The 27,646-nt window shown below is 41.3% G+C and overlaps 1 protein-coding gene across 1 annotated transcript in view; it reads left to right on the top strand. All coding sequences in view use genetic code 11, as the record gives it.

Moving 5' to 3' along the window:
- EGR_04002 (putative beta-arrestin) overlaps nt 1-23,852 on the top strand; it is a gene marked incomplete at both ends in the record, with an annotated part of 48,971 nt that extends 25,119 nt beyond the window's left edge. The window contains 10 exons of the mRNA XM_024493251.1: nt 985-1,069; nt 3,473-3,545; nt 6,845-7,060; nt 11,103-11,189; nt 12,120-12,190; nt 12,239-12,427; nt 12,887-12,950; nt 14,673-14,725; nt 17,080-17,599; nt 23,630-23,852. Coding sequence (XP_024352350.1) covers nt 985-1,069; nt 3,473-3,545; nt 6,845-7,060; nt 11,103-11,189; nt 12,120-12,190; nt 12,239-12,427; nt 12,887-12,950; nt 14,673-14,725; nt 17,080-17,599; nt 23,630-23,852 — 1,581 coding nt within the window. The remainder of the gene's footprint in view (nt 1-984; nt 1,070-3,472; nt 3,546-6,844; nt 7,061-11,102; nt 11,190-12,119; nt 12,191-12,238; nt 12,428-12,886; nt 12,951-14,672; nt 14,726-17,079; nt 17,600-23,629) is intronic.
- Between the last annotated feature and the right edge of the window lie 3,794 nt (nt 23,853-27,646).

The following is a 27,646-nucleotide window of genomic DNA, read 5'->3' as shown; positions in this document are numbered from 1 at the left end:
TGCGATTTCACTGAGGTGGTGCGCTGTGCTTGAATTATTGCAGGCAAATTTACTTTACTGCATTTACGTCGATGCTCAGTCGAAGATTTGACCTTTAAAAAGCGCAGAACTTTTCTCTGTCTCTGCGTAAAAGGACGAATATTCGTTGACGTAGTTTTTCTCCGGTTAACCTCCCAGCATGTACTAGTCACGAATGTTTGGAAGTACCTTTACCATCAACGTGCAAAGGGGCTGGGAGACGAGCAGCGTAGGTGGGTGAAAAGTTCTGCGTAGGCACTTCCCATCTTGCCTCCTACCTCCTACCCTTAATGTTCTCCGTGGTCGTTCTTCTACTTTGACTTTCACAAAGTAATTGGGTGAAATAGGCAAGTAGGTCACGCAATGATTCTCTGCGGTGGTGGAGAGACTCAGATTCGTCGAAATTGATGCATCCCATGGATTTCGATGAATGGTGGTTGTTTTAATTACGGATGTCATGGTGGGTATTTATTTGTCGCATTTCTGAAGATTAAGTGATGTTCTTCAACAACTGTGTCCAGTGTGGTAAGATTTTAAGCTATCTCAGTCTTCAGATCTTGATCATGGTTAAGTTTATTCTTAAAATATTGTAAGAACTTTGCTAAGGCAGATTTCACTCTGTCCCAATCTGGTCTCCCCCCATTCCTGAGCATAGTACGGGACCGAAAATTTCAGTAGTCACGAAAAGTTGACGCGATTGCTATAGCCCTTCTCTTACGAGTCTCCATAGATTCATCTACCCACTACAGGTGTCTCTTCATTTGGTGTGGCATGCAGTTAGCAAAATTGGGACTGCATGTAAGTCTGTGGACTGCCTTGTTATCAGCGTACGGAAGGACTGGTAGGAATGGTAGTATGGCAATCATGAATAGAAAGTCGTGCCATTAGTGTGGCGAACAATTCGATGGAGGCAGGAATGGGCACATTTCCTTAGAAAACCTCTTAGTTGTTACATATTTCTTTTAGAAATACTTCCACGGCGAATCGATAGTTGTCAATGTGCTTGTGGACAATAACTCCACGAAAACTGTCAAAAAGGTTAAACTGATAGGTAAGTTTCTTTTTTTAATTTCTAGCGGCGATATTGACCAAGTTCGTCGTCTCTAAGCTTCATTCGATAACAATGGACATTAGCATTGAAAAAACTGAAATCACAATGTCTCATTTTCTCCATGGACTAACACGTTGCATTGACTAATTAAGAAGTCATTAAACACGTCATTGGTTGTCATTCGAACGGCAATCATAGATTCTAGTGACAAGTCACCTCTTACTGGTTAAAGCCGCCTTTGAATTTGGACGCCTTAAAGACCAAATCGCAACTTAAACGCCCGTTGCCTCCATTTGGAATTACCGAACCAGCATACAGGTTTATAATCACTTTGATATTGTGTTCTAGTATTATCCACTTTAAGACCGCTATATGGGCTTTCATTCATACTTGTCGGAGAGAGTTAGAGCCCGTTGCAAAGCGTTACAAAGCGAGTGGGATTTTTGACTCCGTTCGGAAAGATGGCTTGGTATCTCAAGTAGCGGATCAGGAAGTTCATTGGTGAAGTGTCAATAAGTATCAACTTAACGAAATGAGAATCTGTTGTAAGAACCTCGCTCATAACTATGACTTGCTAGTTCCTCCCAATCTATAGTGTTTCGTTGTTTGATACAGCAGAATGATTCCACTCATTCAAACTACTTGATTTTTGATGTAATTGAACCCCATTCGAGGTAACTTGGGATTACTTTTAGGGCGTATGAATTATCCCCTATGATGCATCTTTTATGAAGTGATAAGGTAGTAAACTGGCTTTTACAACGATGCTGGAGGGACCAATCAGTACTTCGATCACTCCCAAAAAAGATGTAATCCTCGTTACTTATTTTAGTTGGAACGAAGGTAGATCTATTACTCGCATTCGTCTCCCATCAGGTTTCATCAATTGCAGTTCTCCCTTCAGGAAGTGATTTTTAGGTTTCTTCACTATCCGTGGTCGTGGCTGTGGTTGGCTGAGTGTCCGCACGTCTCTGTATCTATCGCATTAGTAGCGTTATTTTCGAAATCTTCAATCCATTCACGTAGGGCACTCGTGCCGGTGGGGATGAATCCGTGCTCTACTACATCCACCTCTTCCAGGAGCACTTTAAAAGCTAGTTTTTTTGCTAAAATTCCTAACTTGAGAATTACTGTCCATGTGAATGAAAGTATATTGCTTAATAATTTGGTCGGACCAAGGTTTAGCCAGCAGCCGGGGTTCCTCTGCGTTCTTTTTATAACTCATTTGTTGTGATTAGGTTTACAATTGTAAATTTCTTCTATTAACCACCACATGTTCGCATTAATTAACTGAAGACATTTCTTTGTTTTGCTTACAATGTTTGTTTTTTTGTCTTTTTTTTTCTCATCCATCTTTCCAATTAGATTGGTTGGAGTAGTGAAGAGGCTTCATTGCGAGGTATCGCACAAACAGCTTTGAGGGCTGGCTGTTTATTGGGGTCTAGGCTAGTCCATGCACGATATGTGCGCCGATCACCGTGAGTGGAAGTGGGACGTGGTTGGTGGCATTGCCTTTGCAGTTTTCTTTTGGCACTGAGCCGGAGGTATCAGAAGTCCCGTTTAGACGTGAACAACTTGCATGGAGTGAATTTTACCGGAAAAGTTTGCTATTATTGTCCTGAGTTACTTCCTTTTATTGGAGACACTGCTAATTATTAAGAAAGATGAATGCATTGTTAAAAACTTTATGATATTTCGTTGAATAAACAGGCCAAAAGATGATTTTATAAATCATCTACTCTGTTGCGGCTTTTAAATCGACTATGCTCCACTTTTGAGTGCCTTTCATTCGTGCCAGCCACAACGCTCTCAGTAGCAGACATTGAAGAGCTCTTGGCATTGTGGGCATATCTTCTGGTAGCCCTTCCTTGTCGACACCTCGAGCATAGTAGTCACCAAGAGATTCAAATCAGGAGAGCTAGGAGACTAAATGTGCAAGGTCTGCCATAGTTAGGAATTCCTTCGATCATCTACTCCCACGTCATGCAAGCAGCTAAAGTGGCCCTACCAAATCACGTATGCTCCCTCGTGAGTGACTGGCATGGTCAAAAACTTGGTAATTTCCTCTCATGTCAAGATTTAGACTACTGCATTATTTCCGACTTCGAAAGGGGAAAAAAACGACATGTTTTGCTACTTCCGTTTATGATGTTGTGGAATTCTCGAACTGGGGTTTTTGACGGCATCCTCTCACGACATCCCCGTTTTTGGGAACAGTAGCAGTGGAATTCTCGGAGGAGACGAAGAGCACCTTTCTAACACTGAACACGAAGCAGGCCAGGTACCAAGGATGGCATTAACTGTACCTGAAGGTGCAATAACTGATAAATATCATTTAAAACCTCTATCAAGAAGCCGCTTTTTGTCTCCCATCGCCCTTTCCATTGCGTTCGACCTTTTCAGTGCGACAGTACACGGTCATCTGTCTTCCGAACGCGGGCCATTACAAGTGCAATGTCGCCGAAATTAACTCCGAGTAAGTTATTCACCCTGCCCTCATCCCCCACGTTAAATGCCAATTCTTTTCTTTCGGAGTGTGCGCCTTTGTACCTGTCCTTTTTCAGCTAGGCTGGTGTCGTCAATGCAACATTGTGTTAACCCCATTTGAAATTAGGTAGGATGCCTCAGTTAACATTCTCTCCTAAACTCGCAGAGAAAACTGCTCCACCACGACTCGGAGGTGAAATCAACATCTGCATCACTGAAGTGACCAATTTAACTACTACTCAAAAGCTAGAAGCATCCAATTACTCTTCCCAAATAAAGAGTATCCTATATCTATTTCATTGTTTTCAACCCACAAACCGTTCATAGAAGTAGGTTTGATTGGTTCCACTTTGCGTTTGCTCAGCTGTTACTGCGTAGTGTAAACTCCGATCGTACCACGGGTGACTGGCTAGTAGTAAACAAATTAAAACTTTTTTGAGAAACCATTTCAGCACACCCTATTCATGCTACTGAATTACAACACATGTAGCCAGACAGTACTTTTTGTAACAGCCTGATCAAAAGTTGCTTGTTCGTACCACTTACCCCGTTAATAAATTGTAGACTCAGGACCTTTGAGGTCTAAATGTAACTTTCCTAATTGAAAGAAATTGTGCAAACAAGCTTTCTAGTCTTACTCGATCATTTCTAAGGTTGCGGTGTTTGCTCCGTCTTTTGCAAAATTTGCATCTTTTATGGTAAACAAATGAGCTGAAAATGGTGCCTGTGTTTTGTTCGGTGAATTTCGACTTTGTTATTTGGTAAATTTGCATGAACATTTACTCCGTTTAGCATTTTCTATCTCCATCCTTAAGTAACGTTACTTTTCAATTATGATATTCATAGCACAATTGTTGCAGCTAAAAAATATCTTTACTTCAAAATACAAAGTGGAATGAAATATTTGGAAAGTCTGTCTTATCCAAGCCATTTGTTTAAAGTTGCTGTTAAATCCAAGTACATTTTTGGCTGGTTTTTTGCAAACAAGGTAAAGCGACAACAAGTTCGCGTCGTTTTGATGATGGAAGAAAAACTGCAAAAGCTGCTTAAATGATTGTTATTAAAATAATCACGAGGAAAGTTGGTCGCGAATCCTACTTCAAATAGTTGTTTGTCTCTGGAAGCAAAAAAAATCAAGCCTCAATCACTTTTAGCTCGATTGTACTTTCCTTCCCCACTTTTTGATTCCATTTCGTCTGCGATTGCTTGACGATTGTGCCAAGAAGAGTTGATAATCGCTTCAACTTGGGAGAAATATCACCAGGATGTAATGCGGAGGGAGAGGATGCGATGAGACAGCGTTTCTTTCCCTTCCATCCTTAGGTGGGGTATGAGATCTCACGAGTATGTTTCATGGTGGGCCGCATGAGGTGAGAGAAGTTTTTGTACACACTTTCGAGTCGCGTCCCATCGAGCAGACAGACCTGAAATGCAATTGTTCAGCCCCCATCAAGTGGACAATTTACGGTAAACCACTGTGTGCGGACCGCCACGCACACGGAGCAAGGGTAGTCTTTTGAGGATGAGGGTTTGCGTGCCTCAAAGACAGGTGTGAGTTACGTGGTTTAGTAGTTGGACAGTGGTGCTTTGGAGAGCAAGTAATGTTATACTCAGTTGTTAAACTAACTCTGGTCCACAAAAAGTGCAGTAGCCATTTCTCGTCGCATGTCAGTTGGTCAGCCAGTAGTCTGAAATGTACGACGTTTTTTTGCAGCGTATCCAAGAGAAAGATTTGTTTAGCAGACTACTGCTTCATTGGAACAAGCCATTTTGTCATTCACGATGAACAGCTTTGGGAGTTACTCTTGATATTCTCGTTAATGCTCTATGATTCTTCGTCAATAACAATAGGACATTTGGTCCCGCATGGGGTTTCATTACCTGCTGATTCAATACCAGCATCGCACCAACCTCTGTGCTCACCCAATAGCTACGAAATAGATTAAGAATATAAATTTGACTTTAGAATCCCTTTTTTCCTCTTGCAACCTATGAACTGACGGCTATAGTAGTGTCAAAGTCATTTATTACTTCCTCGACAAGATTTCGTTCCTCTCCACCGGGTGTGAGGCCATTGGCTAAGGGGGCGCCTGCGTTCCTTATTGCTTCGGCTTAACGGTCAGTGCAGTGGTACTAAATCCAGTGTTTTGATCAATTGGGACTTTAAAAATATAGTTTGACATCTATTTGGACATTATTTGATCATATTTTGCTTAAATATGACCGAAAATTGTGTAAAATGTTAACATTAGGACAAGTCTTGGTCTGTAATGGGGGATTTTGAAAGAATTCCAATGGATGGAAATGACTAAGAATCGAACCGAATCATTGACATTCTTTTCCGTTGGTTTTGCTTCAGTAAATTATGCTTATTGTCAATGAAGCTGCTTGACAAGTATCGAATAGCAGTGGAACCCATCGTGTGTTTGGAATTTTGTTAACATGCTTCCCACCAGCATCACATATGTGTGAGGCCTCGCATTTCATACCTTAGGCGGTACGTCACATATTTATGACGCGTTCGATTACAGGAACCTAAATTTGGGTGAGGATGAAAAAGGTTAAGGACGGTTGGTGTTATCCGTAAGATCTGTAAAGCACCTGGGCTTCAGTGATTGTCGATCGTCCCCTGAGGCCCTGGTGACGAAAGTGTTGAATATGGAAAACTTGTAGACAACACTCAGCCCCGATAATAAACCATTCATGGTACAAATTTGCTGTCTTCTTAACAAGGCTAAATCGTTCGTGCCTGACACGGAGTACGCTTTTTTGAGAGGTTAGAATCATACTCAGTGATTTTGTTTTCTATAAGATCGCCTTAGTGGAGTTTTTCATGAGGCCCTATCTCTTATTTTATAATCTATTACACTTGGAATACATAAATAGTTGTCAATGAAATTGTTTACCTTGTAGTTTGTTTTAGCAGTAAACTTAAACGTATATAGCTTCTTAGTATTCCACTTTGTAGATTTAAAATGAGGCACCTAGGACTGGAGTATCAAATTTACTTTTGACTATTTACTAAGACGTCGGAGTCGTTGAATAACTTTTTATGGATGCATGGGGAAGATAGAAGGCTAGAAAGACAGGCTGTATGTTCAAAGCTCTGCGGGGGTATAATTAGGTATAATGAAAGGGATCACTTACCCATTGTATTATCTCGAAATACTAATCCAAAAGAACCAATGAGTCATCCTCTTCCCCGTCTCTCCCCTACGCTTTTTGGAGCTGCCTGGTCTCCTAACCTCAAAAGACTGGTGATAAATTCCCTATCTCAGCCAAAATCAGAACGTATGATCAGTGGTTAATCAGTGGACTATGGCGATTTTTACTGGCTTTTCTACTTTCTTTGCACAGAGAGGGCTTCCCCATATGGCCAAGTCAAACGGGCTGGTGTAAGGTGTACCGCCTGTGCCCCCTCCTCGCGGACAATCGGGACAAGTCGGGTTTGGCGCTGGACGGCGATCTTAAAAATGAGGACACCAATCTCGCCTCCTCCACTATGTGCGTTGAATTTGTCAAATTCTGCAGCACTGATGCATCATGTTTAGCTAATGAGGCCTGCGTCACTAAGTCATTGAGCACGAGGTGTGGGATTGCTTCAAGTAGTATTTGGCTTGAGAGTTCAGAATTCTTAACCGCGAACTTGCCCTTGCCATCATTTGCGTTACTGTGAAGCCTATCCTGTCCATGCTTTGAGAGGCATCTTCTGGTATCAGGTGGAATCTCCGTTACTGAATCATAAAAGATGCCATTTTTGATTGTCTTGAGAATTACTTAATTTGAGTTGTGCAAGGATTACGAATATCTAGAAAGGGGTTTAAAGTTGTTTTTGTGCCATTCACAGATAGTAATGAGGCAGAACTTGAGTTAATGAGACTGGAAGAAGGTAAATTGTTGCAACATTGAATGAATGTGGCATTGTCCCAGTTGTAGTTAGAAAACTTTTAGATTCAGTGGCACCGAATTTGAAGGGAGGAGCATGAGGTTTCTTCCTTTTTTGTTCGACGCTGACGTACTCTTAATTCGATTTCGAAGTCTCATACTCACGATTGATAGTTCGTCTCGGTTTTGAAAGCGTACGTTTGGAATATGGAACTTGCGAAAGTCATTGCTTGCATTGCTTGCGCATATCAACGGCTCTGATGGAGGTAGGCATTTTCGCGCTGGTGTTATTTGAGCTTCAAGCACGCAACGTCCAATTTTGTCGACTGGAGCTTAGCTTGAGAATCCAAGTTTACCTGACAATTCGCATTCTTTTACAAACTGTCTCTCCTGTGAAACTTGAGATTGTCTCGTCAAAGTATGCGACAGAGGCCTTCTATAGCAGCACTTTATATTCGAGTTGGCATTTCAAATCCAGTGAAGCATTCTACAGTAGCTTTTTGTCTTTGAGAATTAAAAGGTCATTTACCCCCCTCAATTTTGTTCATTTGTAGGAGATTTTCAACCCATTTTTAACTAAGAAATAGAGTCGTTATTTATCAAGCTTTAATGGCTCGAATTCTTTTTTAAATGAAAAACTGTGCAACTTTATGCACCTTCTTTGAATCTTTGAAGCTGTTTGTAGCCTTACGAGGTTTTAAAGCGGCAGAAGTGGGATTTTAAAAGGGAGAACATGCAGATACCATGTCAGAAGGGCAGCACTTCCTGAACTTCAATAAAGGAGCAAGTGGAATTCTCACCACCTCAGAGGGCTGAATAATGAGTTGAGGATTTTTCAATGTCAAAGAAATTACTTGATTCTCGTTTCCACTGAAAAGGTCGTTCTCATGCTTAGCGAGATCTTTCATTACCAAGTGGTGTGCATTTTGGAGATATTCGGGTTTGAAAGTGTAATCTGTACAGCTTCGCTTCGAAATCCTTCTCACAAAGTCGAGCACTCATTTTAAAATTGAATAGGTCAATAGAAATCGGTTTCATCTTTTTACTCCACCATGCAGATCTGTTTTATTTCCAATTATTAGACGCAAACTGTCTGAAACCTAATTTTGACGTTCAAACCGCGTTTGTTTATTTTATGATACCTTATTACCCAGTCTGGAATTGTTGCCATCTCCATAGTAACATTTTGTGAAAAACTATATAAGCCAATTAAAAGGTGGGCCATTCTGTCAAAGAGCAGTACTTGCCGTTTTCAGGGGCAGGGATCATTATCATCAAATGGCCAAAAAGCTTAACCGGTTCGTAATCTACAGTTCTGTGGAATGGCTTGATGATGCATTCAAATGTTTATGTGCATGAATTATCAGCCACGGCGATGCGTCGGTCTGTTAGTACAGTAATCCCCATTGTATCCCCTGCTACCTTCTCCTTATTTTGAGCCCTCATGCCATAATATGTCGATTCATCTTGATGGATGTGATTCAGTTCCAGGGCTTCTTGCAGGTTGTGGTGATGGGATGTTTCTCTGTATTCCCTGATATTCCTCCACCTTATGACTACCGCTTGAACAACTCCACGCGAAATAGAATAGACAGTTGGGAAACAAAAGTGAAATAATGAAAGAGTTTTCCAGAGCTGGGTTGTTTGCTTCTAGAAAAGAATTCCTCCCAAAAGTAGAATTTATAGCGTGCCTGTGCCTCATTGGGAAAGAGTTAGATGACATTGTATGATAACGGAGAAAGTGCCTTATGAAGCACTCTATGGGTAAATAACTTTTTCATTGTAAAATAACGCACGAACCCATTTGTTTGTCGTATACGTTTCTGTTTTTCTGATACTCAGACACAAGGTCTTTCTAATTAACCAACTTTATTGGCTCAGTTGGGATTTGGCGCCGCCAGCATTTATTTGCCAATAGCTAAGTCTAGTTTGTACTAACTTAAAAGTTAAATCTGCTCCACCAACACCACTAAGCCTTCTCTTAAAGGTTATCTGATTTTCGAAAGATTTTTGGAGGTATTCGTCATGCCATTTATTTCCGCAGAATGAGTCACGGAGATGACCATTTAGTAAAATAAAGTTAGTAGAACCATTAACTGGAAGTTTGGCTCATCAGATCATAGTCCGAGTCCTATTGAAATCAACGAATGGTGTCGGAATTCGCCAATTTCTTACCTATTTCAATTGAATTTCTACTCCCATTGGGAACTTAACTTCCGTGATTATTGAGTCCGAGGAAGCCTTCATGCGCATTGAAGCCTGTCGGGGGCCCTGCTAAGATTGCCCACCGGTTCCTTTTTACGCATTATAAAGCTTCTAAAATTACACTGGCCTTTTTCGGAAATGTCCTCTTTTGGCTATTTTTTGGGACTCCAGACAAGCTAATCTAACTTTATGATAGGAGCTTTCTAGTGGAAGTAACATTCAAGAGCATGTAGACTCATCAAATGTATTTTTTTAGACTGGGAAGGTTTGGTGAAGTCTGCGACTGCCAAAGATGAATCGTTTTCTGTCTTTACCAGAGTTATATCGTCGGTTGAATGACATTTTCTAGTGGTTTATTTGTCATGAAAGTGCCATCAAAAGTGCTCTATCGGAATACAGTAGCTAAATTAACTGTGTAATTTGCGCATCTGCAGACGGCTTTCAAGTCTTGTAAGTGATGGGCATTTTCAATATTAGAATCGTTTGGGAAAGTCATGCGCCAGCAAAGGAAGTGTAGGAGGTTGGTTAATGCACACATGTTTAGTCTGATGAGTGGCGTTTTTTTCTGTGATTTTTCATTTTGTGGACGGTTTTAGCCTTAAATTGAAGGCAGCTGTTGCGTCCACCCCTAAAAAGACTTTTCAGCGTTACTATTCCATCTCTACTCGATGAATTGAATGGATTGGAAATAGATTTTGTGATTTTCACTTTGCACGTCTTTGTTAGACCCATTGAATGTCTTCCGCTGGTAGTAGTAGGATAAAATGAAAGGTCAACTCGCAAATAAGCAGGCGAGATTAATCGGCAAAGTTGGGTCAACACATTAACATGTGATACCTTCTACTCTTCCAGTCCTTCAAATGCTTGAAGTTGAGGCAGTCGTGCCCAAGTTGGCCTCTAAAGGAGGTTTAAGGTTTATGAGTCTGGCATTAGTGTTGAGCAGGTAAGGCAGCGGTAGCATAGGCGCCGTGAGCAGATCCTCATGCTGCCATGGTGGTGTCGCACTGCCCATTCCAGTGCCGTTCTCGATTAACATGGCATACGTCACGATTCTTGTCAGAAGATTGTGGGGAGCATATCAGTTGATTACCATCTTGGCTGCCTGCAGAATTCTACACAATACTGCTCTACCAGTTCCGCTGTCACCTGATTTGCTGTCAAATGACTTTTTCGTTTTCTTACCTACTGTAATCATGGTCAAGAATTTTGGCACGCGATTTACACTCATTATTGATGCTGTTTGACACGAGTCGATTGGATGACAAAATTTTGTTTGGCAAGACGAGCTGAAACTTCCAGAGCAGAGTTTTAGATTTTAAATCAAATTAATTCGCTGTTACTTTGCATTTCTTTCCGAACTTGAAATTGGCCTGAATGCCTTTAGCGTATTTTCGGTGAAAAAGAAGTGGGAACTAACACTTCTGAGTTAACTCAAATAGTTTGGTTGATCTTTCAGCGTGCCCACCAACTCCTCTCGAGAGGCTCTGGGTATTGTGGTGCAGTACAAGGTCAAGATTCGTCTTGTTTTGGGATTTGGATTGAGGTACGTTTGCACTTCTTCATCTTAACTCGTAGCAGTCATGTGTTCCCCTTTAGAACGGTGACTTGGCAACTTGACGTGTAACCTCTATATCTGACTTCTTATGAAAACCGAGTGTGTGCAATTTCTCGTGTCTTTGGATGGAATCACACTCTAAGCTATGGAGACGCTTAGCAAAGGGTGGTAAAATACTTATTAGAGACCATGGATATAGCATGTGGTCCACGCATCTCCCCATAAACGTGGCAAATAAGCGTTCGGTTATATTCCCCCCAAAAACCACTAAATGGGTTTTTGATGTGGACTTTATTTATGCCGATCCTAACAGACTTTAACGTGTGCACGCTCTCAGCACTCCCCTCGATTCGTGTAAGCGTTTGAAATTGGGAGAGGGGAGGTGACATGATCATTAAAATTTCCGGTCATCCTCTCTCGGGTCATGTATGCGGGAGCGAGTCCCACTAAAACACGAGGCGCCTCTCCTAAGCATCATTTTAGCCAATGCAATTAACTGTTCCTAGAGTCCATATTTAGACTGCTATGATGGAGAAGGTGAGGAAACATTAAATTGCCGAGCAAACGTGCCTACTATGGGCATAGGTAATTATCTAGATTGATACATTCCTTCTTTTCTCAGAGGTACTATTTTTAGCATTTGTTAGGAGCTCATCTGGACTTTGAAAAAAGATCATAGATAGTCAAGAATACTTCAGTATTAGAATCATTATTTTTGGCAGTTTAAGCCAATTTTTCTTACGAAATGAATTTCCTTCACAGTCTGGGAGTTTCCTTATCCTTTGAATTGCTTAATTTGCTGCCTGAAGCAATGAGTCGTCGCTACTCAAATCGGAGTTTCATTGCCAGTTTTTTTTTCCGAATTTTTGGTTCCAAGTAATCAAACATAACTGATTAATTTTCTGCATTTTTGATTAGCTATATATTTCGCCCCGATTTCCGTTGGTACTACTGCAGAGTCATAGTATCGTCTCCTTTCAGCAGAGAAGGTTCGACATTCTGAATCCCTTTTCCCAAATTATTTGCAATGTTAACAGCTGTTGCAAAGCTGAGAAGAGGAGGAAGCTACAGAACAAGAATTGCGGAACACCAGAGCCTGGTAGTTGTGTACTCATTAGGCGAGGCTGTTTGCGTAGCGTTACTGCTGCTGCTGCTGCCGTGGCCGCCTCTGAGACGGGATGAGTCAGCTGCAGCAGCGGCAGCAGCAGCAGCAGGAACCGTTGAGGGTAATTAGACTCCTCCAATCTTAACTCTTTCCCGCCGTCTGCTCCTCCATGCACCCCTCAATCAACAAATTGCGGTTCATTGTTTTGTGGGAGAAATCGCGTCCACATTGTAAAATCATTCAGCGACCCACACTTACACGTACGACATCGTCACTTCATGAATTTATTAATCTGTTGATTATATCTATAGTTTTAGTTACGTTTCTCCAATTTCAGTAAATTTAGAAATTGGTTTCCGTAATATCCCAATTCTGATCGTTGTTGATTTCTTGAAGCTAATTTAATGAATTTTGTGATGGTTTTGGGACGTCTGTTTTTATTTCTTCAAGGATCGTGTTTAATTCTTTATTCTTTCTCCAAAAAAAATATTCTTTTTCGATTTTGCACTTTATGAAGTGTTGAAGTACACTAAATTATTTCTGCGATGGTTTAGGCACGTCTGTTTCATTCCTTCACTAGTCGAAACCCGAGCAAATCTGAACTGTTCCCTTTACCAGGAGAAAAATTTGGAGAGTTTGATTATGTAAGTGTTTCGGTGTGGGTATTCTTTTTCGGATATGGATTTATCCTCTACCGATGTTACATCCATAGATCCATCAACTATTAGCAGACGTCAAGGTCTCGTGTTACCTTGACGGTTTTTGAAGAAATGAATGGAGGGATGAATTTGTGACAAGATAAAATCCCAGTCTATCGAAGTCGGGACTGAATAAATGTTATGTTAAATGTTTGTTTAATTTCATTCATGGAATTGTGGTCTATCTTTGATACTGTCTGAACTATCACAAATCTATCAAGTTTTAGTACTCTGAGTTTTTCTCCAAAGACGGCGAAAGTACAGAAACGGAACTTTAAGTGTCCTTAAAGCAAGAGAAGTGAGTGGGGAGATATCATATTTTTGTAGTGCAAGTTTTTATATCTTCTCAATTTAGCTATGTTTCCTTCATATATGAATTGAGTGCGGTCTCTATTTAGCCACAGTGGGAAGTGATAAGCATGTATGAAATTCACTGCAACCCCCTTACTTCTAATCCCTATTTAGTTTGTAAGCAAATCTTCTTGACTATAAGATAGCAAGATTTTCTTCGTAATTAGAACCAACGCCGTCCATTATCCACCGACGGTAAAGTAGATGATTAAAGAATAGTTTCTACAGTTTTGATCGTGGTCTTTTATAGGAAGTCATAACCTTTTGATTGGATTTTTTCTCAGACGTTATAGCCTAGGGAAGCTTAGCCTGAGGTTTCGTTTGTTTGTTCACCGATTGTCTAGGCACCACCCACCGAGTGTGTCTCTTGGGTTTGCGCTAGTGGCTTAGGTTTTCCCCTTTGACTATCCATCCTGCAGTAGAACATAATTTCTCCCTGTTGGACTTACTTTTGGTTTAGCCTCTCAGACATCTCTTGAGGGCGAAACCTTGCACTGAACTGTAAGAATAGCCACTTTTTCCAAAGTAAGGGGAAAAGTCCGCAAAATTTTCTTTATTTGTCTTGTAAATATAAATGTTTTTAAAGTAAAGACTAATTTGCAAATCAGTGTACTTTTCACAAATATTAATAGTTCCTTGAATAAACAAATAATTAAAATTTCCCAGAGGTTATAAAATACTACCCTATCCATTTGTATGCGTCCCTCATAATTCGAGGTCTATCGCACCGCAAAGGCTTGCACACGCCTCTGGCGCTGATGCCGCAAGCAGCGAAGGAGGTAAATGGTACACTACTTACAACACGTCTTTTCCAATTATCAGCTTTTTCGCGGTTCTCTTTTTTTTGCGAAATGCCATTTTTACCTGTACTGTTCACTGCTGGCACTCACTGGTTCTGCTTGAGTATTCAGAACCATGTCTGTGTTGACGAGATGGAGTCACAATTGTCATTGTCAAATGGTGACTTCTCAAAGTAAGAACTTTACGATCTGTTTTCTGGTTTGGATTAACCACTTTATCAGGAAGTGTGGCGGTCAAAGTACGCAGTCAAAACGGGCGCGAAAAGTGTGATAATGTAACATTTCGCTGTTAATTGACAAATCGTTGAAATTTTTGCCTTTTTTGTGCCCAGTTTAGCTCACATCTGAAGTAGTTAAGTGTAAGACTTGACCTCTGAAGTTGATTAAAGGTAATTCCCCGTAGATAGGAGCAAACCACGCTTGGCCTCATTTTATACTTCTTCGACAGTGAAGTATCTAACGTTATCAAAAGCAAATTAAAAATTTCCATTTTTTTCCATCCCTAATGCCCGTATAGCCGTATTTGTATTGATATGCCAGGCAGCTTTGATTCCGTCGATGCCCCAGGAAGTAAGTCTCCATTGACAGTTTCCCTTGTTGGTTCACAGTCGGCAGAAAAACAATAATGATTGACATTTATGTTGACATAACTTTGAAGTCATGCAAAATCGTCCTGTTTTGTATAGTCACTGAGCAACTGTAATGAATTTTTGGCGTTGGTAGGATTGACTGTTTACTTATCACAGCCGAAGGAGCTCAGCCTTGATCACTAGTGTGGGATTACCAAATGCTATTTTTTAATCTGTTCAATTATTTTGAAGTTGAAATTTCCCAAACACTTGAGCCAGACATTCGGACGAGCTACTTATTCAATAGTTATTTAGACTTGCGCTTTAATTTTCGGTAGTTTTAAAAGTGATCTTCTACTTAAGGAGAAATAAAACTCCATTCCGCCCAAAGTTGCGCCAAAAACAATTTTCTTGGTATTCGTGAAGTTGTATAACCTTATTTAGAAGTTGTTCAAGCAATTGGCAACAGTTTCCAGGAGTAATTTTTGACTTTACTCCTTGCTTAGGTGAATCAGAAGGTACTATCACAAAAAACGAACAAAATTCATCTCGACAATTGTTGAGTGTTCCGACAAAAAGTGCTTTGCATAGGTTAAGAAAATTCTTGTATTTTCGAAATTACCACTGCCAGAAGTGGATTTTTGTGTCGATGGTTCCGACTTTGTGTTTTCGGCTCAAACGAACTAGCCTACTGTTCGACCCTCTTCAGTGGAATTCCCCTGCAAGTTTCGCAGTCGTCTACAATCTTCCGGGGGGTCTCATCAGTATGCAATGGTAGGCAGTCAATTGATGTTCTTGTATAAGATGAATTACGCATTCTTCTTCCACCTGCATCCTTTTTTACTGGAATAAAATGCGCGGAAGTTGTTTTTATCGTTCCACCCATTTATTCCCCCAATTTTTGCGGGAAGTGAGCTACGTATCTTTAGGTCCAAATTTTCTTTCTTAAAGGAGTCCTCATTGAGCTATCAGTTGTTTATAGCGCTCCAAGACTCTCCTGAAGACGAAAAAAGACATAATAAATGGGTAGAATGTGTATTTTTGATCTACAAAAGGGCTTGTGAACTATTGGCATGGCTTGGAGGCCAAGTTGCTGGGTGACACTGCAGTGACGGAGTCCTAAGTGGCCTGTTGCCAAAACCAAGCGTTAAGCATGCAAATAAAGTTTTTCTAACTGCTGGCAAAACTGTGAATTTGATTTTTATTGGCATGAAAAAATGACGAAAGTCGTTTAATTTGAACAGGGACCTTGGTGTTTGCAAGGGAAAGGAATGCAGTTCTAGGAGCGGAAACCGTTTCTTTTCCGACCTAGTATCATGCTTCATTCATTCGCTTATCCTATTGCGTAATATAATTATCCTAGGACAGCTTCCAAATAGCTGTACTAAATAGCCAGCGTGTGCTGACTTCTTGAAGTTATGAATGTTCGTCTTTGTGAATGATTTTGTTCCTTTTGCATACAGAGGATCGCCCCGTATGTAGTTTTTACGACGGGTCGTAGGTCGATTTGCCGCTTAAGTCTACTCTCTGAATGTTTGTTCACAAAAAATTAAAGCAATAGGCCTGGAACATGATCACCACGCTCAAGTTCGCCATTGGTCGAAATACGATTGTCCGCCCTTGAAACGGTTACATCCAAATGTCTTGTAGCAGAAGTGCATCTTCAGATTTAACGCCTTCGTTGTCAAACGCGTCGTTCATCACCACACACTGTTGCGTGGATGCGCTAGCACTGTTGCTTGCCGTCTTTGTGAACGATGTCTGGACCGGAGCAGCCTATAGCTTACGTACTGGTTGTTACTGCTACTGAGTACAGTACCGCGATGGTAGTAAGCCTATTGTAACGCGAATCTGTGAAACTAAAATGTTCTGTTAAACTTGAACATCCTTCATATTTTCCAGCACTGAGTGTACACCCTGCCACTTTGGTATTTAGCATTTGCGTCCTCGTTGCGGAGGATGAGAATTATGCTCCTGTAAGAAGTACACGTGCTGTCATAAATAAATTTATACTTCTGTATGTGTGAGGTCTATTTTCTCTCTGGTCTACGTTCATCTGTTAAGTTTGATGGCCTTCTTTATTTTAAGTCGACTATTCACTGAAGCAACCAATTTGCAAGACAGAATAGGTAACGTCACCCGCTCAGACATGATCAGTTACTACTCCCCCTCTACCCTCATGTTTTCATCTCTTCCAAAAAAAGAAAAACGTCATAATGCAGAACCTCAGTCCTGCTGATAAAGAGGAGTCATCTTGGACTGCTATTCCTAAACGAGACTTATTATGGTTAAGCCACTTATCTGATGTGGCATTTGACTCAAGATTTGTTCAAAATAATTATTATCACAAATCAGATCTTATCGCACCTTTGATCCTTCCACCTTTCAGTGATGTCTGCCTGGAGCTGCCCTTTATTCTTACCCATCCGAATCCCGAAACCGGTGCTACTACTCCTGGCAGTGGTGCGGAGGGTGCTGGTGATGGTTTGGAAGACTTTCACTTCACCGAAGCGGGTCGTGCAGGCGACGAGAGTAGTGGAGGGGAGGGAGTAGAAGGCCCTGCACTCCCCCCATTACCTCCGCAAGCTCCCCAACCGCTCACACCCAACGGTGGTGCTGGAGCCTCGCGACCACAAATGGGCCTGTTGGCAAAGCGAGCTGCGGGTGGTGGAAGTGCCGGTAGCAATAGCAGAGGCCCGAAATCGCCCCCCAATTCGCACATTGCCGAATTTCTTCACGCCTCCGAGATGCCCGATGGCATGGCGGCATTTGCACCTCCTCCACCTTCTGCCACGGGCGCCTCTACGGATGCTGCGGATGTCTTAGAAACCTTTCTTGGCATGCTTGAGTCCCCTCCACCCTCCAATAGCAATGGGTGAGTGGAGGGAAAAAGCCCGCAATTATTTGCCTTTCTGGTGATTTGATTAGGGGTAATGCTGCACTTAAACTGCACTAGAGATACAGGAGCTCTCCAAGAAAGTCAGTGGTCATTCAGACTGTGTTAAATATAGTTAAGTGCATATATAATGAAGGATCCCGTAGAATACTACGTCAGAGAATAGATGTCACACTAATATCCTAACTAAAAGCTATAGTGAAAGTGACAAACACTCGGGGAAAGACATAATCATGAAGTACATATTTCAGCGTGACAAAAATCAGTGAATCGCTTTTAAAAGCTCTACGAAGGTAGGAAAAACAATATAAATGCAAGTTTTGGGATGTATGGAGTGGAACAAACAATGAGAGTGGTGTATAGTGGAGGCTCAGCTTCCTCTCCATCGGTGTTTGTGCCCAATTTTGAAATGACTTTCCCCATCAATGGACTGCAAGACCCGACAAGGGCTGTACTATAACAACAAAGGTATGGCATTCCCGACTTTCAGCTGGGTAGGGTCATAGTCAAGAAAAATGAAGAACTAACCATGAAATCGAGTTAAGGAAGCAAAGTAGTTTTTGAATGCGTTTTAGGGGCTTCGATTGTGTTAAATTTGACTGTGTTCTGATGCGTAAAAGTCATCGTGGACATGGGACACTTAGCTTAGCCGAGAAGCAGGAGTAGAGGTGGAATCGTAGCCCCTTACCTGACATCTGTGCCTCAGTATAAAATTATGGATGAAGTGAATTATTATTTCTCTCCTCAATTCCCGGAGAAAGAACAGACTTTTGGTAAGAAAAAGAAAGAAATTTGGCTTTTGAAGCGATTATTATTGTGAGTGGTTGCCTTCTGCTGTGGGCTTTAGGAAGTACAATTGACTTGGGAGTAAGTCCATTGCTTAATCTTCAATGGATGGGAGAGGCTGTCCTATTCTCATTTCGCCTCTTAGGGTTTATCCATTGTATGCTCTGAAGACGACTTCGTGATCAAATTAAAGCCGCTGTTTACCCTTCCTTAATGGGTGGACAGGATAGGCGAATATTTTTTTTAAGGTGGAGTTAGTTATGTATGGTTAATTAACAGTCCAATGAGGTCGTGCTGGTTCAAGGGGACTTGGTCAATGGCGTAGAGCGGGTCCAAGCGACGAATGGTATCTGCATAGCCTCAGACCACAAATTGGTACAAGGAGATGCTATTTCGTCGCATTCTACCTCATTTTCCGCCTTTACCTCCAATTTTGTTGTCAGAAATTTCCGGGGGTTATTCTGCCTCTACTAAGTTTTGATGGCAGATGTAAACATCCAGAACATGTCTCTCTTTCGCGATGCTTTTGCTCATTGAAACTTCTGAATGATCTAACTATTGTGCTAACTTTCTTTAGGTCCTCAGAACTTGCGTCAAACGTCCTTGTCCGCCATTTCTCTTTGGATTCCCATAAGCTCGAAACGGTAATTCTAGGGCAGTGATTCTAGTCTGTAACACAACTATTCAGTGTGGTAAATCATTTGAATTTGGAGATCGCGAAGTCGTTTTTTACGATTTAATAACCACACTCTTTAGGGAAGCTCAATTAATGACTTACCGAATTACACCAATTGATTGAATTCGTTCACATTACAGAGACGCTTTTTCGATATAAGTAGGCATTTGTATGCCAAAGCAGATGCCCAAATTCCGCACTACCTCTTTGCAGTTTCAAGGATGCGATTCCTGAGATTTGTATGTATGGAAGTATATTATTAACCAAAGATTTGACCTCATTAAATTTTCATCATTTTGACTTTCTGGTTAGATCCTTGTCGTAATAATAGTTACTCACCTTAAAATCGTGCAATAACATTGAAGTTTATGAGTTTATTTGTTCCCTTACCCTTAAATTTTCTCTACTCGTTTGGTTAAAGTGTAATTGGTTAAAAGCGAAATCATTGTTGCCCCACGCCTCTATATCTAAACCCAGACGTCACAAATGTGTGACGTGCGTTGATTATCTGCTAATGGCAACTGATCGGTTGACTTTAAGACGATACAGTAGATGCAGGATGTTCTTATTCTGAAAGTAATTACATTTTTCAATCCAAATATGAACTGACTTTGGTAGCGGACGTATTTTACCATCTCAAATTCTAGCTGCGGCACAGTTGTTTCCACCCCAAGCTGTAGGCGTGGAACGCTTGATTTAACAAACATCACGCCAATAAATCACATTCCCATTGTTCCGCAAAAAGAGGTATTGAACTAACTTAATTTGAAAACATTCCTGCACTGCTTCTTTTTCCTCAGAAACACGAAACAGGCAAAAAGTGAGGGAAAAAAGTCTTACTATTTTTCGCGTTTCCTTCATTTGCATCCGGTTTTACCCCATCACCACGATAGTAAGGCCACTTGAGGTGATTTACTGGCATTTAACTGGTCCCGAATATCATGAAAGGGCAAGCTTTTTGCTAAAATGATGCCAGCTTTCCCTTCATATTGCCTCCGTTAAAAGGCGAGCCAACGCAAGTTTAGACAATTCAGCAAGAGAGAGAGCGAATGTTACAACGCTTGGAAGACCAGATTTGTAAGACCTACAGCCGTGGATTTGATCATTAAACGCCGAAGATTTAGTGGTTGGGCAAATTTTGGCAGGTGTAACTTCCGATTTTCCCGATGGAAGCTTGTACTTGGTAAATGCAAAAATCGGTATTTCCGAGTTGATGGACCTGGTTGCTGGTGTAATTCCACAGGAAAAGAAAATAGTTTTTCTTTTGCGTAGAGTGCTTTCATATCCAGTCTTCAAGCTCTTTTTACGCTTGAACCTTTTGTTGAAAGCAGAGAGGTGTGAAGAAAGTAGCAGTTGGCTGTGTCTGAAGATAGATGGCAAACTTATAGTTAAATAGCACAAAAGAGGGACGAGGTTTTTATTTTGCGCCTCTCCTGCATTCTTCTGCCTATAAATTCATCTAAATAATCCCCCATGGCCGTACTGTTGTGGTAAACGTAGAACCTTCCGAATCTCTAAGTTGCCTTTATTTACGTCCACGAGGCGTTAGGATGATGAACCCCTAGACTAATTAAAGAAAGCGGTGTATATTCTGAGGGAATTGTTGGAGGTCAAATTTTTTATTTGTCGTAAAAGAATTGGTGAATACAACTTGATCCTCGACTGTGTTCTTGATGAAAGAAGTGACATCTTGAGTCTACTGCATGTGGGTGGAATACGTTGTTTTTATTTGAATTGCAAGCAGAAAACCAGGTTGCAGGTTGAACCCTTCTAAGCTATTACGCCTTCTCCGTCTCGCCCATCTCAGCATCATCACCTTACCGCTAATGATGGTGTAAACTCCTGCAAAAATTTCATTTTTTTGACGAAAGATTACGTGGCAAATGAACTCATGTTATGGACTCCTTGTGTAGCGTTGGCTTTACCCCTGCGACCGTTGCATGCCATCCGAGTCCGAAAAGTGAGTGGGCTAGCAGGGGATCTCCATGCCAATGACGTGGGGAGGGATTTGTGCCAGATTGGAAAGGCTAACGTAATCATGTACACTCATGGTTAAAATCGTTCTACTGTTTAAATTTTGTCCTCTTTTTTGCACCCTTCTTGGTACCTTTTATTCCAATCCTATTGCTTTCAGTACCGCAATACTGGTCTCCACTATAGCATTAAGACTTCTGCCTCTATCTCAGGTTTTGATGCGATGCAAGTGACTCAGGAAGATTTATTGTGAAGTTATCCTCCGTAGATGGCATCTTTCATTATGCCAATCACTTTTAGGAAGAATACATACTCCAAAGAAAAACCCATTTAATGAAATAAATAGGATGGCGAAATAGGTTTGCTTGGCTCTTTTGAAAGCACAAATAAAGAATCCCAGAAAGCTTTCTAAAAAAAAATCCACAGTCTTGTTCCTTTTTGTGGCGACACAAGCTTGCTGCTGATTCCAGCAGAAGCAAACAATGTAGACCTCTCTATCTCACTTTTATTTTCCAACTGTTTATTCTATCTCGTGTGTGGGCATCTAATTGCCTTATTTTAATTCCCTTTTCGAGTTTAAGGCGATGATCACCTTGTGCAACTAAGAGTATGACCTTCTTCCAACAGGTTGACTAGTCCTGGCTGTTTGTCAGAGGGGAGAAGTTTTTCCCATTCTCGTTTGAGAGTCTCGACCCATCGGGTAGGTAGACCTGAAACATAATTGTTCGACTTCCAGCGAGTGAACAATTTGTGGTGAACAATTGCGTTTATGATCCACCACACATATGGGCCAAAGTTGGTCTTTTGAGGATGAAAGGGTTGCGTGTCTCAAAGGCAGGTGTGAGTTGTGTGGTGCAGTGCAGTAGTAAATCACTTGGGAATAACCAGCGATATGTTTGCTGAGTAAGCTTTGCCATACAAAGGCATAGTAGTCTTTTCTCGTCGCCTGTCAGTCAGTCGGTTGGTCAGCCAGCAATCTGAAATGTACCGTCCTTTTCCATGCCGTTTATAAAAACCCATTCATATTTTTTCAATGCTATTGTCTAACTTATTGTTGCATGACGTGCAGCACCTACTTGGTTTGCTACATCGCTTCTATTACGACCTCCTCATGCCAAATGGTTGAATGGCGTTATCAATCACCTTGTTTTTGATACTACTTGCAGCTTATTAACAGGCTAGCTTCAAATTACTTTACTTCTTCATATTTCAAAGTGGTGGTTTTATCTGCGTGTGATGCAGCGGCATTTGATGCTTGGTTGTCATCGGAATCAAAGTGTTGAAACCACCTTCGGACGATACGAATTGCCACTGAGCCTGCTCCAAATGTCGCGCGATTTGATGAGGAAGTTCTGTGGATTCGGAGTCAGGCAAAAATCCTTGTCTGTAGTGGACAAGCTCGGATGTCATTCATCACTTTACTTCACCTGATGGTTAATTATGTAAGAATTTAAAATTGAGACAGAAGTGGTAGAGAACACGGTAACGCATATCTATTCTTTATGGTGCATAGTCTCGGGGTAGGCTTTAGTTTCAACTAACTTATCGAAGTGTTGAATGACCAGTAGTGTTGATGTGACTGGAACTAAGAATCATTCTTTTGCCTCAGTACAAATACTTGATTTCACGACCGCCCCACAATGCGTGATTACTTAAAGATATGCCCATTTTTTGCAAGCCACAGACCCATTTCCTTTTTCCGCTTTGAGAGCCTTCAATTGGAAAGCTACTCGATCTAGATCTTTTTGAACAATTGTGGAGACTCGTGATAGCGAATTCGTAGATCGTTCCTGTCGCTGCATTCCCCTCCTCTGGTTTTAGTGTCGCGGTGATTCACTGTGCCCACATATTCTCACGGAGGCTGAACTGATGCAACATTTAAGGTGCCCAAATGTTAGCTCTGCTTGGACGGAGTTATGTGCAGTTCTCATGGTCGATTTTCTTTCGTTTTGGCTTGTTTAAGTACGCTGCTGCACTTTTTTCCTTGAAAGTGTCTCGAAAAGGTAAAATGTTTTATGAGTTGACCAAATTCTAAATTTGGAGTGGCTTTACCCTCAGTGGAGGTCATGGTTAATGCCTCCCGAAGTAACTACTGGCTCTAACTAACTGTGAATTAAATACAGCTTTTGAATTGTATCTCCATATTTCCTAATTTAATATCTGAGCCACAAACAATAAAATTTTTATGGCGAATAGGTATCTTTGCTGATAATCACGTCGTCTCATCCGTGATATTCCATACTTCTACTCGGTTGATGGATAGCGATGACGTTGAACTACCTATTCTGAGAACTAATGGCTGGGTGCATTGAGTTAGTCTACTCAACATCTGACAGATTTATTTCAACGCGGTGCTGTAGTAGAGAACCAAGTTGAAACAACAGCAAACCACCTCTGTTTTTGATGAATACTATTTGGGCCTTAACCAGTCGAATTCCAGTTTGCGCATTAACCAGACTCATCCCCACTTGACCGACACGCATCGGCCTAAAGTGCTCTTTTTTATTTCCTAAATCTACGGTGTTCTGTTCGAAAAAGGTCTCTGGGTAGTTTATTATTTCCTCCCTTAAAAGGCATTCAAACGGAACGCATCCACAGGGTCATCCGCCTCCCTCCTCTCCGGCCACGTCCTCCGCCCTGGCGATCAGTTCCACCCAGGGCGCAGCATCGACAAATAAGTGTCAGCAGATGGACGCAGATGACCTGATTTTTGAGGACTTTGCACGTCTTCGTTTGATGCAACAACAGCAACAGCGACAGCAAGGTCAACAACAAGGTCAACGGACTGCCCCCTAAATTGTACACTCCTACTTCTACTCCTAGTCCTTCGCACTCCACTACCTACCTCAAAGAGACCACAATAACAGCAACGATGCTGTGTTCAAACAACTTTCTCTTCTGTGTACATAATGCCAACTCTTACGCACACATACCTACCTGCCTGTGTCCATACTACTGATGCCAATAGAAGTAGTAGTGATAGTCGTATTGCTTGATGTTATCTTTGCTCCCTCCCCAGTTGTCCCATCTACAAGGCCAGATTTTATTTCGTGTTGTCAACTGTTTGCTTGTCTCCCTTGATCGCTGTCCATCTGCTATCACTGTTGCTTCCTTCTCTTTCCTCTTCCAGACGCACAATTCATGATGAGGTGATGGTGGAAATAGATGTGAATTAATTCATTTTGTAATACGTGTTTTCTAGCAGTGGGTATTTGACTGATGGACTCAAGTGCACGTGGTAGTTGGGCCAATTTCGGGGTGGTGTTTACCATAAAAATATGTTCTGATGACTTAGTTTTAAAATAGTTGGCAAGTTCTTGTAGCATTCTGACACGTAAAAAGAGAAGGAAATCGAGGTACAACCACTCAGATGCTGTTATTTGTTTACTAACTAGGAATTGTGAGATAGAACAACAAAAGAGGGATGAATATATTGCAAAAGGAGAAGTAAGTAGCTGGACGTGGAGACGGGGTGGAAGGGCTGATTCCTGTCCAGACAAATGTATTTAAAGTAGCGTCTCTCCAAATTCTTCTTTCTTCAATAGTTTTCATCCTGCTCATTTGCACCTATCATTCGATGTCAGCAGGGGCGAAAGAGTTTTGTGTGGATGTAACTCACTGCACAATTGCCAGATATATGTGGTTTATATAAGGTGGACATTTTCCGGAAGATTTATCAGCCAGTATCCTTCCACGGGAGGCTAATTGAGTGTCGTCCCTAGGTCGTTACTTACCCGCGACCTGGGAGCAAAAAGGAGGATTAATTTTTGAAATGCAATTTTGTAAATGGAGCTATCACTTTAGTGGTTCCATACGTGAGAAATTGGGATCAAATGCAGTGGATGTTTGGCTAGCTTAATGAGGGCATTAACTAGTTCTCAGCCTGTGTCCGATGGTTATGACACTTTTGAATCCCACGAAGCCAAAAATCGTGTGGGGATTTCCAAGGTGGTTAAGTGAACATGGTGGATAACGTGGTGGTTGAATGGGAGTGAATGGTTTTGATTTATGTGACGAGATGTCAGTCTGTGTTTTGGGAACTGGATCTGCAAAGCTGCATGTTATGTAAATTGTGAGAAACCAAGAATCTAAAGCAGTGGACGATTGGAACAGGTTTAAATGATTCAATCAACTCTCCAACATGACTTCAAAGGGTTTTTAAATTTTAATGACTACTGCTTTCCAAGAATTAAGTAAAGTAACTTAGTAATGATTGGTGAATAGGTGACAGTGAGTGAGCTAAGCGGTGGTTTTCTAATTGCTGAGTGGGTTAACACGGAAGACGGAAAAGTGATTGGATTGACGGATCCGGGATAAATTGATGCAGAATGATAATACCCAGAAGGGATGTATGTTGCTATGCTCATTGAGTTAGCAGTAGAATTCAACAGTTTGCTAGGAATGTTGACTTTGCAGCGAAAATGTTTAGTCAGGATTGAAACTACAATGTAGATGACGCACATTTTTACGACATCCCTTCTCCGTATTTTTCACACTACTGGATTTAAAAAGGCTCGCGGGCTGGAGACATGGATGCGGAACCATTAGTCTCCACGCTACTGTCACTAAGACTGAATTGCGAGGGACTACCCTGTCATGTATGTAACCCTCTTAGCTGTCAATCTCGTGCGTTTCTTTAAGGCATTTTTATCAACGGAACAGGACCTACGCTGGCACCACATCGCAGTGAAGGCGGAATGCTTCAATTGTGACGAATCTTGAAAATGAAAACTAAAAGTTATTTGAAAAGTGCTTGAACTCTTTGGTTAACGCCACCTTTAAGGTTTAAGCGAATTAAGGATTTGCAATAAATGAGAATAACTCATTTCAAAGAAAATTTTTCCTTCAACCATCCTAGCGTAAATTTTTGAACAGTGCTTGGTAAAATGCACCTTCCATCCACTTCTAAAGGGGCTTAAAAGCATAGAGCATTGCAAGGTAATTGTCTCATTGAAAGGCCTGTTTTCTAAGGTTAGTCGAGATCCGCCTTGAACGTCGACAATCAGTGCAAACTCATCACGAGATGGGTGGTTAAAGGTAGATCCTACTTTAAGTGACTCCTTCTTGTTAATTCTATCAATGGGACGAGAGTGGACAGTAGTCAATTTCCTCTCCCCTCAGAAGTGTTTAAATTAACTTTTGGTGGATAGAAGTCACAGGTTGAGAAAAGTGAAGATCTGTGAATGATTAGGTAAGGAATTGGTAAATGGATTGGTAAGTGAAAAGAAAACTGAATGAAGGAATGAATGAGTGAACAAACTAACCAATGAATAGTAAAGGCGAATACCTTAACAATTTGTATTTACAATTTCATTTCAACTGCGCTTACTTACCACATTATCTTTACCCACACCCTCCACCTGTCAATAGCTCCTACCTACATGGCATTGTGAAGTAAGTGCTACTGTAAGCTCAAAAGGGATGCAAGATAGCTGTCACTTTGAAGGTGGAACTAAAGAGACACGGAGCCAGATTATACTTGACTATAACATTCTGAGGCATCACTGAGGACCTGTCAATGCACATCAGTCAGGAAGGGCCTGGAGACTGTGGAAATGAGGGGACGTCGCGACTTTAAGATGGTGACCAAGAGGAAATGCGAATAAATGGTGGCAAGTAAGTCGGATGTTTATAAGGCGAACAACAAACATCCACCTACTGCGAATGGGTAATTTACTTACAATTCGGTGGATTGTGTCATCTACTACGCGCAGCTTTCAGTATTTGGACATCCCTGAGAAGGTAAATACCCATCTTTAAATGGAGGATGAAGGACAAGGACCACTCTCAGGCTACACCAGTGGAAGGTAAATGTCCACCTGCAAAAAGATAAGTCAGTGAGACCTTCTTTTATTCCTTTTTACTATTCAATCGAAAATGGCTTCTTCCGACACCAATAACAGTCTGCTTTGATCTCTAGGATGCTTCATATCATTCACCTTAACCAAGAAAATCGAACAGTTTAGCTTTATCGGTAACTGGTATTCACTCTTCCTTGCCTTGAAATTCGCAATTAACAGTCGAGATCCGAAAATCTAAATTGGATTTAAATAGTACCACAAAATCTCACTCGGACACTCCAGCTAAATAATTCGCCTTCTTGTCACAACATGGTGTCAACTTGACACATTAAACATGTTCAGGTAAATCCGGGGAAAGTTAACGCACAGTAGCACTAGGGAGCGTGCAGTGCGCAGATTTCCTTGTGAATGAGAGCACGTAAATTATGTATCCATACGAATCAGCAGGGACATATTTATGGAGTCTCCAAAGTGTTACATTGCAGCGTCTCAGCTGTCTCACAAACCACTACGGAAACTAGTTCTTCATGTTGTTTTGAGGCTCCCAGAAGTTGTTATTTTAGATGGTGGTAGGTGGGAGACGAGCGGTGGTAGACTAGCCAAACAGAGATTTGATCAGTCCATCAGGACGAAAAGTGGGTTTTCAGGTTGTTTCAGCCGACTGAATTGGTGCCAAGACACTTACCGATGATTAAATGACTCTAGACTATGTTGAATGCTCTTTCACTGGCGGTGTGTTCCAATCCCTCTTGAAGGGGGATCTGGAGTTCACATTCCCTTGTGCACTCC

The sequence above is a fragment of the Echinococcus granulosus genome (genome assembly GCF_000524195.1).
Source record: "Echinococcus granulosus chromosome Unknown EG_S00023, whole genome shotgun sequence".
Classification (NCBI taxonomy): domain Eukaryota; kingdom Metazoa; phylum Platyhelminthes; class Cestoda; order Cyclophyllidea; family Taeniidae; genus Echinococcus; species Echinococcus granulosus.
Note: the sequence above shows the minus strand (reverse complement) of the source record. Positions and strands in the feature narration are given on the sequence as shown.